The 13,789-nt window shown below is 58.7% G+C and overlaps 2 protein-coding genes across 6 annotated transcripts in view; one reads left to right on the plus strand and one right to left on the minus strand.

Moving 5' to 3' along the window:
• The window catches only part of NSD1 (nuclear receptor binding SET domain protein 1), a 61,209-nt gene extending 53,045 nt beyond the window's left edge, over positions 1–8,164 (minus strand). For 4 of the 5 annotated variants that reach the window (XM_059859946.1, XM_059859947.1, XM_059859944.1 and 1 more), the window contains exons 1-2: positions 7,255–7,351; positions 6,390–7,048 (exon numbers count right to left, since the gene is read on the minus strand). In XM_059859946.1, coding sequence (XP_059715929.1) covers positions 6,390–7,028 — 639 coding nt within the window. In that variant the 5' untranslated portion in view covers positions 7,029–7,048; positions 7,255–7,351. Of the gene's footprint in view, positions 1–6,389; positions 7,049–7,254; positions 7,352–8,048 lie in introns of those variants that run through there. The other variant, XM_059859942.1, reaches the window with a different exon arrangement.
• Positions 7,093–8,745, plus strand: LOC132334443 (basic proline-rich protein-like). Its single transcript, XM_059860516.1, has one exon. The coding sequence runs from the start codon at positions 7,093–7,095 to the stop codon at positions 8,743–8,745; it is 1,653 nt and encodes a 550-aa protein (XP_059716499.1).
• Positions 8,746–13,789: the final 5,044 nt, after the last annotated feature.

Below are 13,789 nucleotides of genomic sequence, written 5' to 3' on the forward strand. Positions count from 1 at the left end.
CAGTGGCCGACTCCATGAGGAGAAGGATGGGAAAACACAGGGGAAGCCTCCAGGACTAGAGATGTGCTACCCTCTTCCTGTGATTCAGCCACCAACAGTGCTCCCAAAACTCTCTCCTCCCTGATGCCACTCACGTGGTGTCCCTTCCACCTGCAGCCTTGCTCTTCACCCAGAACCCCAGCAGCACCTCAGCCCCACAGACACAGCAGGGATGCTGCTGGAAAAGCCATTAATTCACCTGTGGATTGTGCAGCTCCATCACTGCCAAGCCTACAACCAGTCCAGGCAATGAGTTGGGACAACTTAGCACAACCCTTCTGCTCTGGTTGTGCTAGAGACAGCAGTGAAGGCACCCAGCCAGGACCAGCCTGTCCTTGAGAGGGAAAGAAGTGAAACACAAGGTGACTTTTCTCCCAACTTCTCTTTGCCATTTTTCCAAAGAACTGTGTGAGATAAATCTTAATGATAACCACAAAGAGTCAGCATGTCAATTTTAACAAGTGCTTTACCATCCTTCAGTAGAGGCAAGACACACTGCTGAAATTCCTCTGGGCTTTATCAATGCTTTTGGACACAAAAGAGATGGATGCACACCCAGGCCATCTTTATCTCTGTCACACATTTAATCACTGCTGCAGAGCTACTGGGAGCAGTCACAGTGGAACCGGATTTCTAATGTAACAAGAACAGAGCACTTCAGCTGGCACCTGCTCCAACACATGGCAGCATCTTCCCCTGTCCTTGGCACTGGGGTCAGGAGCACCCACTCAGATCAGCCAAAGCAATGCCTGTGCTCCTAGCCAGGACTGCAGTGGGGCTCCAAACTTTCCACCTCAGTTTTCCTCAGCATAGCACCACAGGTCTGCAGCCATGACAAAATCCCCAGAGTTACCATTCTTCACCAGATGGCTCTGTGCAGACAGAACAAAACATAGGTCATCGTTTTTTGGTATTAAAAGTGGCATTCACCTAAACTGTTGAGTTTTTTAACTCCTAGGACAACCTCCTACCTGATTTCTTCTTTCTGATGTTTCTATTCCCTTTGCCTTTCTAAATGCCAGAGCAAATAACTGAAAAGCAATAAAAATACTATACATAAACTGTCAGTTACAGGCAAGAAAAGCAGAAGTATATTCCAAGCAACAGCACTGAAAATTGACCATCATCCATAACACCAATTTCTGAGCTATAAATATATTTTTAATACAATCTCAATTATATCTTAGAGAATACTGTTTTTTCTTGGGGCTCAAGTAGCTTGTTGACCATATTTAGAGTTCATCTCTTGAGTTAGCTACAGATTTGTTCAGTTAACTTGGGGAAATTTTTTTAAAAACCCACTTAATAATTGTTGTACATCCCACAGTTTAACCCCACTTCTGGGAACAAGAGTAATAAGGCATAACAAGAAGCTGCTACATTGCAAGAGGCAATGAACAAATCCATGACTTCATGCAGATTATGCTGCTCTGAAGTCAAAGGTAACTGCTATAGCATCAAACTGAGCCACTATCATTGATTTTCATTTTACCAAGGCTTGAGAAGGAGTTGTAACAGTAAAACTTAAATCACTACTCTCAACAACCTAAAATTCATTAGGGAAAAAAGGTTCAAGTAAAGTTGTGGGAGACACACTCTTCCAAAAGAAATCACCAGCACATACAGTCATTTAGCAGAGTCTGAGAAGCAGCATCCAGCCCAAAAAAACACCTGCAAAAGCCAATTTAATTGCTACTACTGCCAGACCTACAACTGCAAACAGTATATTAACCAGGACATTGCTTGAACAACTTCTCTCCTGCTCAAGTTTTAAAAGTAAGTTTTAAATTTGGAAAGCAGAAATTACACAGAGGTTTCTGTCATTACATCCAGCAAAACATCATTTTCAAAACTGTCCAATCTTCAAGAAAATACCTCTGGTTTTGCTATTTGCAAACAGGCAGGTTCAGCTTCAGAACATGAACCGCAAAGGCATCATTCATTCAAATTTCACAGGGCACACCAGGTATCTTCCAGAGAAACCAAGTCATTTCCTGTACCACAGTGTACACAAACAGATATTTCACACCTAATCAGCAATCAGAAAACACATACAATAAAACAAGGAGGAAGGGCCATCTCAGCCAAATATATGCTATGATAAAACGCTTCCAGGATTCAACCTGCTATGCAGGAGAGCTCTTGATCCTACAGACTGTTCAAAACCCTCAGAATGAGCTGCTCTCACACCCTCACACACCGCAGGTCCTGCTATGACAGCTCCTAACACCCCCCCACTCACACCTCCACCATGACCAAGTGGCAATGCAGCATCATCACACCGTGAAAGAATGAAGTCATTAAGGACCTTAAAAATTTATGGTCAAGCAATAACACAGGCAAGGACAGGGCCCTCACGGCAGAAATTCCCATTCTTCTGGACACTCACCATGGCTGAAGTCCTTTATAGGTAAGTTTAGAGCTATTTGAAACAGGAATGCTCTTCAGTACAAGGCCTGGTGGGTGCCATCAGGCTAAAAAGAGCTATGGGCTCTTTTCTGTGAAATAATGAGTAATAATTTACCATCTTCCGAACAGTGTAAATCCTAGTGGCAAAGGAGGATGTGTGCCAGATCAGAGGCATGGGGACAGTAGCACACAAAGACCCCGTTCTCTCCAGATGCACAGAGCAGATGATGCTTGCAAGAATCACTGAGAGCTGAACAGAATTCATCTCCTCACCAGGAAGATGTCAATTGACCAAGGAAATTTACGGTCCCTGCTAAAACAAACCACTGCCATACCTACTGTATCTCAGGGATATAATGTTATCAGTAGCTAGTTACACTTCAGATCAACAGTTTGTAGTAGGAGATTCTTTCAGAAATGTTTACAGGAGTAGTGAGGATCACGTGGCTTTAGTTCCTACATTTTATTTTTAGCAGAGAGAGAAATGGCACCAGACATCAGTTAATAGACCAAGCACCAGAGTAACTCTCAAACAGGCAACACCAACACTTTATAATGAAAGTACCCTCCCACAGCTGCAGATTAGAACACAACTCAAGGTCATAATGGATTAATTCCAGAGAGGACTCTGCTGGCCTTCAGTACGTCTAGCACAGCGCAAACACTGTGATTCTGGTAAAGCAAAAACCTTCCTGAAGCCTTACCCACATTCCTCACACCCAGCCTCTGGAAGCAGCAATTCTTAGGGATAAAACATCTGGCTCTAAATTTCCCTGTAGCTCACTTCCTCACTGTCATTACCCGAACATCACAGTCCTGCATCGTGGGAATGGACAACAAGGAAATGATAATGAAAGCAACATTGAGCCTCATGCAAGCCTCTGCACATCCTGAAGTCTGAAACCATCAGGGTCTCATGGAGAAAACAGCTTGAGAATGCAAAATGTATACACAGCAGGAGTGGCCCAGATGTACCTGAATCCAGGAACTCTGCTTCCTCAAACAATCAGCTCTGCAAATCGAATTATTCAAACATAGTTCATGTGTACTAACTAAAAACCAACAAGCTAACAAACCTAAGTAATAAGGCATCAAAAGTTACATGAGAAGAGCAAATTTTCTACTATAGTTCTGCAAGAAAAAAAAGTCCACCTTGCTCCTATTCCTCAGCATCCAAATTCAAGCAATATCTAAATTCAAGCAATATCTATGGCACTCAGACTTTCAGTGGCTGCACCCACCCTCCCCAGCACTGGAGTCTGGACTCACCTACATAATGCTGCCCAGGGCCTCTGCAACTTGGAAATGCCAGGAGAGCACTACAGACAACCTCACATCAGGATGGAAAAGAACAGATACCCAAGAACAACCACCCATCTAAATTTAAATGGCCATGGCCCACCATGCTTACAAGGCAGCAAGCCAGCAGCTTCCAGCAGTCACTGTATAACCAACTCTGGAGAACAAGACCCAAGAATTGATGCTATCATTTCCTTCTCCACAACATAAAATCTGTCAGGAGCTGCTGGAAACTTCAGACACCCTTAAGGGAAGATTAAGGTGGCACTTAAAATAGTTTTAGTTTGGAATATGCACATCTCTCTTTACAACTGAATGGTACCTGAGCAACCTCCCCGGTTTGGGGAAATGTCTGAGAGCAGCAGGTGCCAGGGCTATTAACAAATCCTCATGCAAAACAATACCTGCCACCACCCCTCCTGCCCAGAGGCATTACTTAAATGTTGGACTTTGCATCTCACTTAAGACTACACCAAATTCTGGCCCTTCTGCTCCAAGCACTCTTGACATTTGTGCCTTTTCAAGGCAAGAATCAATTCTTACAAGGGGCAGACACAGACATCGGAGATACACACACACACTTCCCTCTTGGCAAAACAGGAAGTTTGAACAGCAGTGGCACACTCAGAGCCATGAGTTTCAACAATAAAAGCTCTGAGACAGTCATGCTGTAAGGTGGAAGAGCTGATACCTGTTAAGAGTAGCCCAGCTACGACAAACAGCTGTGAAGAACTCCCAGGGATTCTAAGGTGGAAGAGCCCCAACAACAAGCAGCATAAAGCTGATACCTGTTAAGAGTAGCCCAGCTATGACAAACAGCTGTGAAGAACTCCCAGGGATTCGTGATGCTTTTTTTGGAATGGGTTTTTGTTTTAAGTTTTAGCAAGTTCTCAAAAAAAAAAATTTATTCCAGTTACCAAACACAGATGAGACTGGCATTAAACACCTACATGAATACATGACCTGAAGAGCAAACCTGGATATTTCTAGCTACTACGTCATGTTCAACCATTAAAAGATTTAAATTGCCTCAGAGGTAACTTGGCACTTGGCCCTGTCTTTTCCCATTCCACAAGCAGTGGGGCTAAAGTGAAGGACCACTCAGACAACATGCATTTACTTACTGAAGAAAGAATGCAAGACTTAGGGAAAGCAGGACCCCAGGCTGCCTAAAAAATGCTTTTCTTCTTTGCATTTTTTTTAGGAATGCAGCTGCGCTTTCAAGTCACCAGAACCCAGCAAGTCTAACTACAGCACACAGGTAAGGCAGTTTCACTGAAAAGTCAACCCTCGTTGCACTAGGACGGTTCTGTCACTCTACCAGCTGCAGTTCTGTGGAACACGTTGTAAAGGCAACTATTGTGAAAGTACCTCTGCAAGCTTGTTTACAAAGTGAGACCCTCCCACAACTGCATCACCGAGCACATGTCTGCAAGAGATCCCTGCTTTCCTCCGCAAAACAAAGCTGAAGAGATGCACAAACCTCAGACCCAAAGCAGCCTCTCACCACCAGAGACCGAGGGATTCTTCCCAAGGAACGCTGAAGAGTATAAACTGTTCCACAAACAAATTAGACTGCTGTCAGCATCCTCCTGAAATGGCCCCTTGCACGGGCACTCTGTGACAAGGGCTGCCCACCTCCCAGAGCACGCAGCAGGAACACTGAGTGTTCCCAAAGGAACACAATCCTGCCTCCCAAGCACTGCACGCACCAGCACGATCTGTCCGGCATCAGCAGCTCTACTGAAATTAGAGAGTGAGATGGTTTCAGTATTAGTCCTATCAAACCAGCTAATCTTCAAACTCTGCAAATCATCAATACTTTAAGTCCAGAGTATCCTCCAGCAGGGAACCTTGAGGTTAAAAGACATATTTAAGAAATACACAAGAAAAACCCAAAACAACCGAAAACTGAAGGAAATATACACATATGGCTGCAAATATAAGGTTACACTGAGAAACATCTCTTATACTTGGATTCAAAAGCAAATAACACAAAAAAATTACTAAATGCATCTATCTCCTTTCAGAACTCCTACTACAGTTCCATCAGTTCTGTTTCTTATTAATTATATTATCATTAAAGAAATTTGTGAGTGTAGAGAGGAATTAAAACATACAAACAAAAAAGTCCGCCTGAATAAGAGGCAAGGTTTGCCGCCCGTGAGGTCTGTCAGGCCATGACACGGCCTCTCCCCGGCCACCGCCAAGGTCTCACAGCTCGGGAACCTCAGGCCTGGCCAGACAAAGAGCCTCTGACAGCGTTCAGCCGGAGCGGCAGGAGATGGGAACGCTCCCTCCTGCCCTCCTCATCTGCACTGCGCTCAAAAATACCCTTCCAACGGGGAAAAAACTCCACCGAACTCCGCAGCGAGTCGCTGGGCAGAAGGATGATGCCTCTTATTCCTGACGGGAGAAAAAGCGGCGGGGGGAGCGCGGGCGGCCGCGCCGGGCCGCAGGTGCGCGGTGAGCGCGGTGACAGCCCGCGCTGGCCCCGGCAGGCTCCCCTCGCTCGGTAAGATGGCTCCCATCCTCCAGGGTGCCGGGGCGAGGGAGGCAGCGCGGCCGGCCCGGCCCGGCCCTGCCGCACCGCAAAATGGCAGCGGCCACGGCCCCCCCGCCCGCGCCCCGACGGTGCTTACGAGTTGCAGGGCGGCCGAGGACTCCGGCTGCTCCCCGGGGCCGCCGTCCGGCACGGACTCGGCCGGCTGCAGGCGGCTGTCGGGGCCCCGCTGCGGAGCTGAGCGGCCGCGGCTCCGCGGGCCGGGCTCTGTCGCCGCCTCCTCCTCGTCGTCGTCGTCGTCCTCCTCCTCTTCCTCGTAGTCGTAGTCGTCGTCGTCGTAGTCGTCGTCGTCCTCCTCCTCCTCCTCCTCCTCCGGAGTCTCGGCGCCCTCCTCCTCCTCCTCCAGCGCCTCCTCTCCACCGTCCCGCAGGAGCAGGGGGAAGGCCCGGGCCCCGCGGGGCACCTCGGCCGCAGGGTCCTGCGCCGCGGGCAGGCGGGGGCCCGGCGAGCCAGGGTCGGGCAGGGCCTCAGCGCCGTCGGCGGCACCGCCGAGGTACTCGGCGTTGATCATGGAAGCCAAGTCCTGCAGCCGGCGCAGCGGGATGTAGCAGGACGACGGGTCCTGGCCGTAGCCGGGCTTGGCGGCCGCCAGCTGCATGGCGGGCGGCTCGGGGCCGCGGGCCTCGCCGAAGGGGCCGCCCTTGGGCTCGGCGGCCGACAGCGAGGTGCCGAAGGGGACGAGGCAGCTGCGGCGGCTCACTTCGCAGGCCTGCTCCATGCCGGGCGGCGGGCATCCACCTGCGGGCACAGCACAATGGGGTCAGCCCAGCCTGCACCGCAAAATGGCAGCCGCACCCGGGGGCCGCGTTGGGCTCCGCCGGCCCCGCTCCGCCACCGCCGGATTACAGGCCCCAGGCCGCGGCCCGGCCACCCCGGCTCGGCTCGGCACGGCCGGCGCCGGGTTCGCTCCCCCTGCTGAGCGCTGCCGCAGGGCCGCCGCTCACCTGCGGGTGCCGCGGGCGGCTCGGCGCCTGCCCCCGGAGCGGGCGGATGGGGAGACGCGCCGACCCGGCCCGGCCAGGCCCCGCCGCCGCTCCGCCGCCTCCCTCCTCCTCCCTCCCCCGCATGCGCGCGCCCGACGCCGCCGCCGCCATCCCGCGAGGGCGCGCGCCCGCCCCGCGCGCCCCCGCTCTAGGGGTTCGGCGGCCGCGGCCAATCAGCGCGCGCGCGCCCGCGCGGGCCTAGCCCCCCCCCTTCCACCCCCCCGCACGAGCACCCCCCCTCGACGGCCCCCCCCACCCCCATCTCGGGAGGGGGAGGTGGGGAGGGGGCGCTCAGTGCTGCCCCCCCCCGGCGCGCCTCGGCCTGCCCCGCTCCCCGCATCCCCCCCACCCGGCACCGCGGCCTCGGGGCCGCCGCCCGCACCTCCATTGCAGGCGGAGGCAGGGGGCACCGGGCGGGATGGGACGGGGCGGCCCCGCAGTGTCTCCCCTGCCGCTCCCCCCCCCCCTCCCCCCCACGCCGGGCAGGCCGCGGGCCTGCGAACGGCGGCGGAGCGGGCGCCAACAAAATGGAGTCGGCCAGGCCCTGCGCCCCGGCGGGGCACCCGGGCGGCGCCGGCCCCCGTGCATCGCTCGACACCGCTCCCGGCCCCGGTGCCCGCGGGCGGTCAGCGGGGCGGGTGGCGCGGGTCGCCACCCGCCCCCGCTGGGCTCGGGTTACCCCCTGCCATTGTCCGCCGCGCCCCGCGGGCCGGCTCGGCGCCCCCGCCGCGCTCCCCCGCCGCCCTCCCGCGCACCGGCGGGCCGGGCCGTCGCCCTCCGCGGGGCCGCCGTGCAGAGCCGTGCGAGCCTTGCCGAGCCTCGCCCGCCGGGGAGCGGCGCCGGGTGCCCGCGGCCTGGCTGTCCTCGCCGGGCTCCGCCGCTCCCGGACAGCCGCGCTCCCACCCGCCCTCCCGCCGCCGAGCGGCGCGCACCGGCCCCACGCCCGCCCGTTCCGCCGGGACGGGCTGCCACCGCCGCCCCCCGCAACCGGCCCGCGGCGGGCGGCGGCTCCGTCGCTACCTCCGATGCGGGCCGGGGTCTCCGCCGCCAGCCGCACGGGTCCGGGCGCCGCGCCGCGCCGCCGCCGCACCGGCACGGCTGGGCAGGCACGGGGCGGGGGGCAGCCGGGGCAGCGCGGGGATGTGGCACCGGGGCGGTGCTGCCCGGGCCGCGCGGGGGGCAGGGCCGGGCTGCCGCCCCCCGGGGTGCCGCCGCGGGGCTCGACGCGGCGCTGCCCGCGCGGACCTGCTCCCCCCGCCCGCCGCTGCCCTTTGTTTCGTACCCCCCCCCCCCCCGCGCTCCGACGTCCCGGCCGTGCGGGAGCCCCCGGCCGTGCTGGCGCCGCACTCCCCCCGCCGGGCTGTGCCCCGGAGCAGCCGCTCTGCACACCCAGGCAGGGAGCACCCGCTGCCCGGGCCTCGCTGCCCCGCACGCGCAGCTTTTCTCCGCTAAAACGCTGTCCTGGAGCGTCTGCGGGCTGGCACCCCAGCGGGGCACTGAGGACTTGCCTCCTCCCTGCCTGCACACCTTGGCAGCCCCACTGAGGGCATCTGACTTCCTGGTGCCCCTGCGGTCTTGCCCAAGCACTCCCTCTGCACTGTCTGTGGCTGGTGATGGACCAACCATTTCTCCCAGCATCTGCTCCTGAGGAGCCACACCAAGGTGCCCAACCCATTGTCACCCCACTGGCGTGCTGCAACCACAGAGAGACTGCCATGTTCAGCTCATGCCACTCCAGCACACCCACGGAGGGTGGGGTGGTGCGGCAGGAAACTCGTGACATGTTTGTACCTTCGAGGTCCCAGCCTAGGGCTCAGCTGGTGGCACCTGACCTATTTAAGGCCCTTTCCCTCCATGCTCATGTGCCACGGTGACATGTGGGAGCTGGGGCCATGCTGTGCCCCAGTGTTGAATGAACTTGGCACTGACTTCCAGTATCCACACAGGTCTTCCCACCTTCAGAGAGCTGGGGCATCACCCAGTGTGCCTGGATCCCTTGGTTTACACCTGAATGGGGGGAATACATTGTCCATCTCTCAGGGATCGACTGGGAGCCGCAGCCTGGCACACCGGGGAGAGGGCCCAACACCCAAGTTTCCTCCTTCCTCATTGGAGCAACCTGCCACGCACGTTTCTGCCACGTTCCCAAAATAAAGCTAGTGGTTTATTTATACCCCCCAGGGGCAGGCAGGGCGTGTGAAGAGCAGGAACGCCTGGTGTCTTCCCAGAGCCTGATGTCTGAGGCCCAGTGAGCAACCCAGTGAGGCCCAGTGAGCAATGTTTAGGGCTGCTCTAAGCAGGGGAACTGTATCCTGGGCACTGACTGTCACCAGCTGCCCTCCGTCTGCAGAAGTGCCCCCTCTTAGGCTGAGCAGGGAGAGCCAGGGCCACCATGAGGACACGTGCCAGCCTGGTTTCCCCCTATGAGTCCTTGGTCCGTGGGCACATGGCACAGCACATCCCGATGGGACACTGGTGTGCAGGGGCTGTACTGCTTGGGCAGCGGTGCCCGGGCAGCTCTGCACACCCCGAGGCACGTCCACATCCCGCTGTCCCAGCGGGGCCCCGCAGTGATCCACCTGCAGCCGTGTGGGTACTGGCGCAGGGAGGAGCAGGGCAGCGGTGGCGGGATGCCCTCAGACGCAGTTCCCATCTGCTGTGTCACCTCTGCCCGGGCCATGGCCAGCGCCCGCAGGAAAGGCCCTTCTCCGGCCCTTCTCTTCCGGCAGAGGAACAGGGAAATGGCATCCCGGCCGCTGCCTCCCGCTCCCGCCCGGATGTGCGGCACGGCTGGCAGCGTGGCCGGCCCTGCCGCCTCAGGGCTTTGTCTGCAGGCTGCAGCGGGGGACGCGGGAAGATACGGCCGCCCCACCGCGGGGTTCGCCCTCAGCCCCCCACCCCGCCATCGTGCTCACCCCCAGCCCAGCCCCGCTCCCCGTGCACGCCGGGGCTCTAAGGCCGGTCAGGCCGGTGGCCACGGAACCGCCCGGCACTGCGGGCTCCCTCTGCAGGCCCCGGTGCCCGCGCACAGTTCGCATGGTGCCCCCACGGGAACGGCCCGGTGCCCCCGCGCCCGGAGGGAATGCGCAGCCCCGGCTCCCGCCATGGCCGCTCCCCGCCGCCGCGGTGATACCGAAGGGAGCGCGGCCCCGCACTGCGTGCTCCTCCGCGCTCCCCCGAGGGAGATGAGGGCGTCACGGCCAGCAGGCGGAGAGCCCCACACCCCAGCGCAGAGGGAGCTCTGGCCCATGCGGGTCCTGCGGGACCCGTGGGCAGGATGGGCTGGCTGCGAGTCGCCTCCGGCCGCGGATGTTCGCCGGGGCGGGGCCTGGGGGAGCGCGGACCCCGGGGGCAGCAGCGGGATCCTGCACAAAGGGCCGGGGGCGGTGGCTGGAAGCCGTGGCCGTGGGGCTGGATCACGGCCGGGAGCGTGGGCGAAAGGGTTAAGGAGTCGCGGCGGGCAGGGGGAGGGCTGGCTCGGCCAAGGGAGAGGAAGGAAGCAGAGGAGGAGAGGAGCGGAGAGCATCCTGCCCGGAGGGTTTGCCGGGGGCCCCCTTTCCCCCAGGAAGCGGCTTGCGTGGCTTGAAACCGCAGGGATGGAGCGGCGGGAGCAGGGGCGATGGGTGGGGCTCAGCCCGGCTCCGTTCCCGCAGGCGCGGCTGCGCTGGGCCGGTGTCCCTGGCGCCGGGGCTGCTGCTCCTACCGGGGTGACCTCTGCTTCCCAGGTCCCTCACCTCGCAGTCCCCCTGCCCAGGTGCTTCCATGCCCCCCCAAAACCTTGCGGGGGGCAGCCCAGGGACACACAAGGGCGGTGGGTGCAGGCAGGACCGCTGGCACGAGCTGCAGGGGACAGGAGCCATCACTGCTGAGCAAATCCGCCCGGCACGGAAGAGCTATCGCTGCACTGTCACCTGCAGGCTGGTCTCTGCAGCAGCCATATGCAGCATAGGGATAATCCCGAGGGGCCGAGGCCCAGGGTGCCCGTCTGAGTGCTGCAGCTGCTCTCGGGGACTGCTCTGCTTCCCCAGCCCTCGGGTTGCCCCCCATCCTCAGCTTAGGGAGTGTGCAGGGCTCTCAGCCCTGAGCAACGAGGCTGAGCTCAGGCTGGCCTTTGATCCATCCACCCAAGGTAGAGCCAGGTTCACTAGGCTCGAGTGCCCATGGGGTGCCCTCCCCACACTGCTCCTGTCACATGGAAGAATACAAACGGGATGCACATTGGGACACAGTGTAGCTCTGCAGCCCAATCCTCTGCCCTGCCCCATTCCCAGCCCCATCCATCGGTGAGGGTGATGGAGAGCAGAGCCAGGATACATCCCCATGCCGCAGACCGTTTTTCCCAGTCGCGTTTGTCATCCTTCCAACACAGTCCCATGCCTGTCCTGCCGCGAAGGCCACTGTCACCAGCCAAATACGGGGGACGTGCGGCAGGAGAGCTGCTCACCCGCTCCGTTCCGCCCGCCCCGCGCAGCTGCTCCCGCCGGCCGGGAGATGGGGCTGAGAGTCCGCGGCTTCCCGCAGCACCGGCGTGTCTGGCCGGCGGGCGGGGGGTCCGCAGCATGGGATCACCACCCTCGCTGGCACCCCCAGCCTGGCCTGTCTGGATGGGGCTGGGGGTCCGCTGTTGCGCTAGGGGTCCGCAGTGGCGCTGGAGCCTCGGCTCTGCCGCTGAGGGGAGAGGGGGTGCGTGAAGGGAGGTGCAGAGGTGTGTGTTTATGTCCTCTGTGTGTGTGCGCGCGCGTGTGTGTGTGGATAGGGATGGTGCTGTACATGTGTGTGCGTGGAAGCGGGTGCGTGGGGTGTGTGAGGGTGCATGGGGTTTCTGTAGGGGATGTAGTGTGTGTGCTTGGCTGGAAGTGGATGCATGCATGGGGGGATGTTCCTGGAAGGTGTGCCTGAGGTGAGTGTGCACACATGGAGGTGAGTGTGCAGGTACTTCTCTATGGATATGGGGGTTGGGCGCATGCCTACGTCTCTGTGTGTGCCTACATCAGTGTGTGAGGTGTCCCTGGATGCAGGAGCTGTGGCGGGATCCAATGTTTGGATTCCTCCACAGGAGAGATGGGGCCATGCCTCAGCCTCTACTCCGATGTGTCGGTGCTCATGGGCTCCTTTCCTCTACCCGCTGGCCCATGGGGGGTCTTCCCTCCCTTCGCTGCCTGGACACATGGGGCACAGGCATGGGACAATGACAGGCAGGTCGGGGAACAGGGGCTGTGGCAGGCAGGATAAGCCAGAGGGGCACTGCCAGCTCCTCCTACCAGTGGGGTAGACAGCAACCTGGTGCCTTTCTGCCCCGCCAGCCTCACCCTCTCCTGCCTGGGGGCAGAGGCTTTCTGCATCTCACAGAAACCAGATTCTCCCCAGAGATAAAATCCTGTCGCCTTTGTTTTGTGGAGAAAAGACAACATCAGCTCCCGGCCAAACAACAGAGTCGTTAAGCGAAGGCATCTCCGGGCAGGGGTTTGGAGCCACATCCCAGAGCTGGAATGAGGAACCAGCTGGTGTCCTGGCCCCTGGGGTGCTGTCTCCCCCAGGGCTCAGCATTCCTCCCAGGACCAGAACGAGATCCATGAGCACTCAGCATTTCCCCAAGGACTACAGCAGCTCCCCCAGGACTCAGCATCTTCCCCACACACACCCTTCCCCCACCCCAGACCAGAACCACCTTCCCTAGGGCTCAGCATTTCCCCGGGGATCACAGCATCTGCTCCAGGAATATAGCATCCCTCCAGAACCACAGCACTCCCCGCCAGGGACCACGGCATCCCATGAAGGACCAGCAGCAAAGTGGGGTGGCTGTGAAGCTTCTCAGCCCCACCAACATCCCATAAGGACTCAGAGATATATCCCAGACACATGCAAGGGGAATCTGCAGCCCTGCAGTGGGCAGATTCTGGGAGGAGGGGAGCAGCAGGTACATGGCCCCAGAACTCGGGCAGACGCGATGCCCGCGGGCATGGCCGGGCAGGGATCGGTGCCAGGGCCCAGGGGCTGGGAGCAGGCAGCAAGGGGGGGTTGCAATGGTGGGGGGTGTGGGAACGCTGCCTCAGGAAACCAGCAGGATTTACTGGGCTACACACTAAATCCCCCTCACAAAAGGGGCCTGTTCGTGCGGACAGGATGCTGGTGGCTCAGCCACACTTGTTTGGCCACCAGAGCCTGGCGGATTAAGGACAATTGGTTCAGCCCTGACAGAAAATACCAGGAATGTTAAACAATAAAAACTGCCTCCAGTTGTCGTGGGGCTGTGGGACGCCCCGGGCTGCTTCCCTGCCCAGCCATGGCCTCAGCTGCCCTGTGCCTGGCAGAGCTGGCTCAGGCACAGCCCATGCACCCATTGCTGCAGCCTTTGGGGGTTCACTGGGGGATGCAGTGGTGCCTGGGCAGAGGGCCATCCCCCCAAGTTGGGACAGGCAGGTGGGCACAGTGCTGGGCACAGCCAGGACCCTGGAAGCATCCCTTGGCTGCACTGCTGTGGGTTGTTGGGCTGTGG

This window comes from Haemorhous mexicanus, chromosome 15 (genome assembly GCF_027477595.1).
Source record: "Haemorhous mexicanus isolate bHaeMex1 chromosome 15, bHaeMex1.pri, whole genome shotgun sequence".
Taxonomy (NCBI): Eukaryota; Metazoa; Chordata; class Aves; order Passeriformes; family Fringillidae; genus Haemorhous; species Haemorhous mexicanus.

What these genes read in the sequence shown, in the direction of transcription:
- LOC132334443 (XM_059860516.1), top strand. Translation starts at nt 7,093, where the DNA reads ATGGCAGCCGCACCCGGGGGCCGCGTTGGGCTCCGCCGGCCCCGCTCC.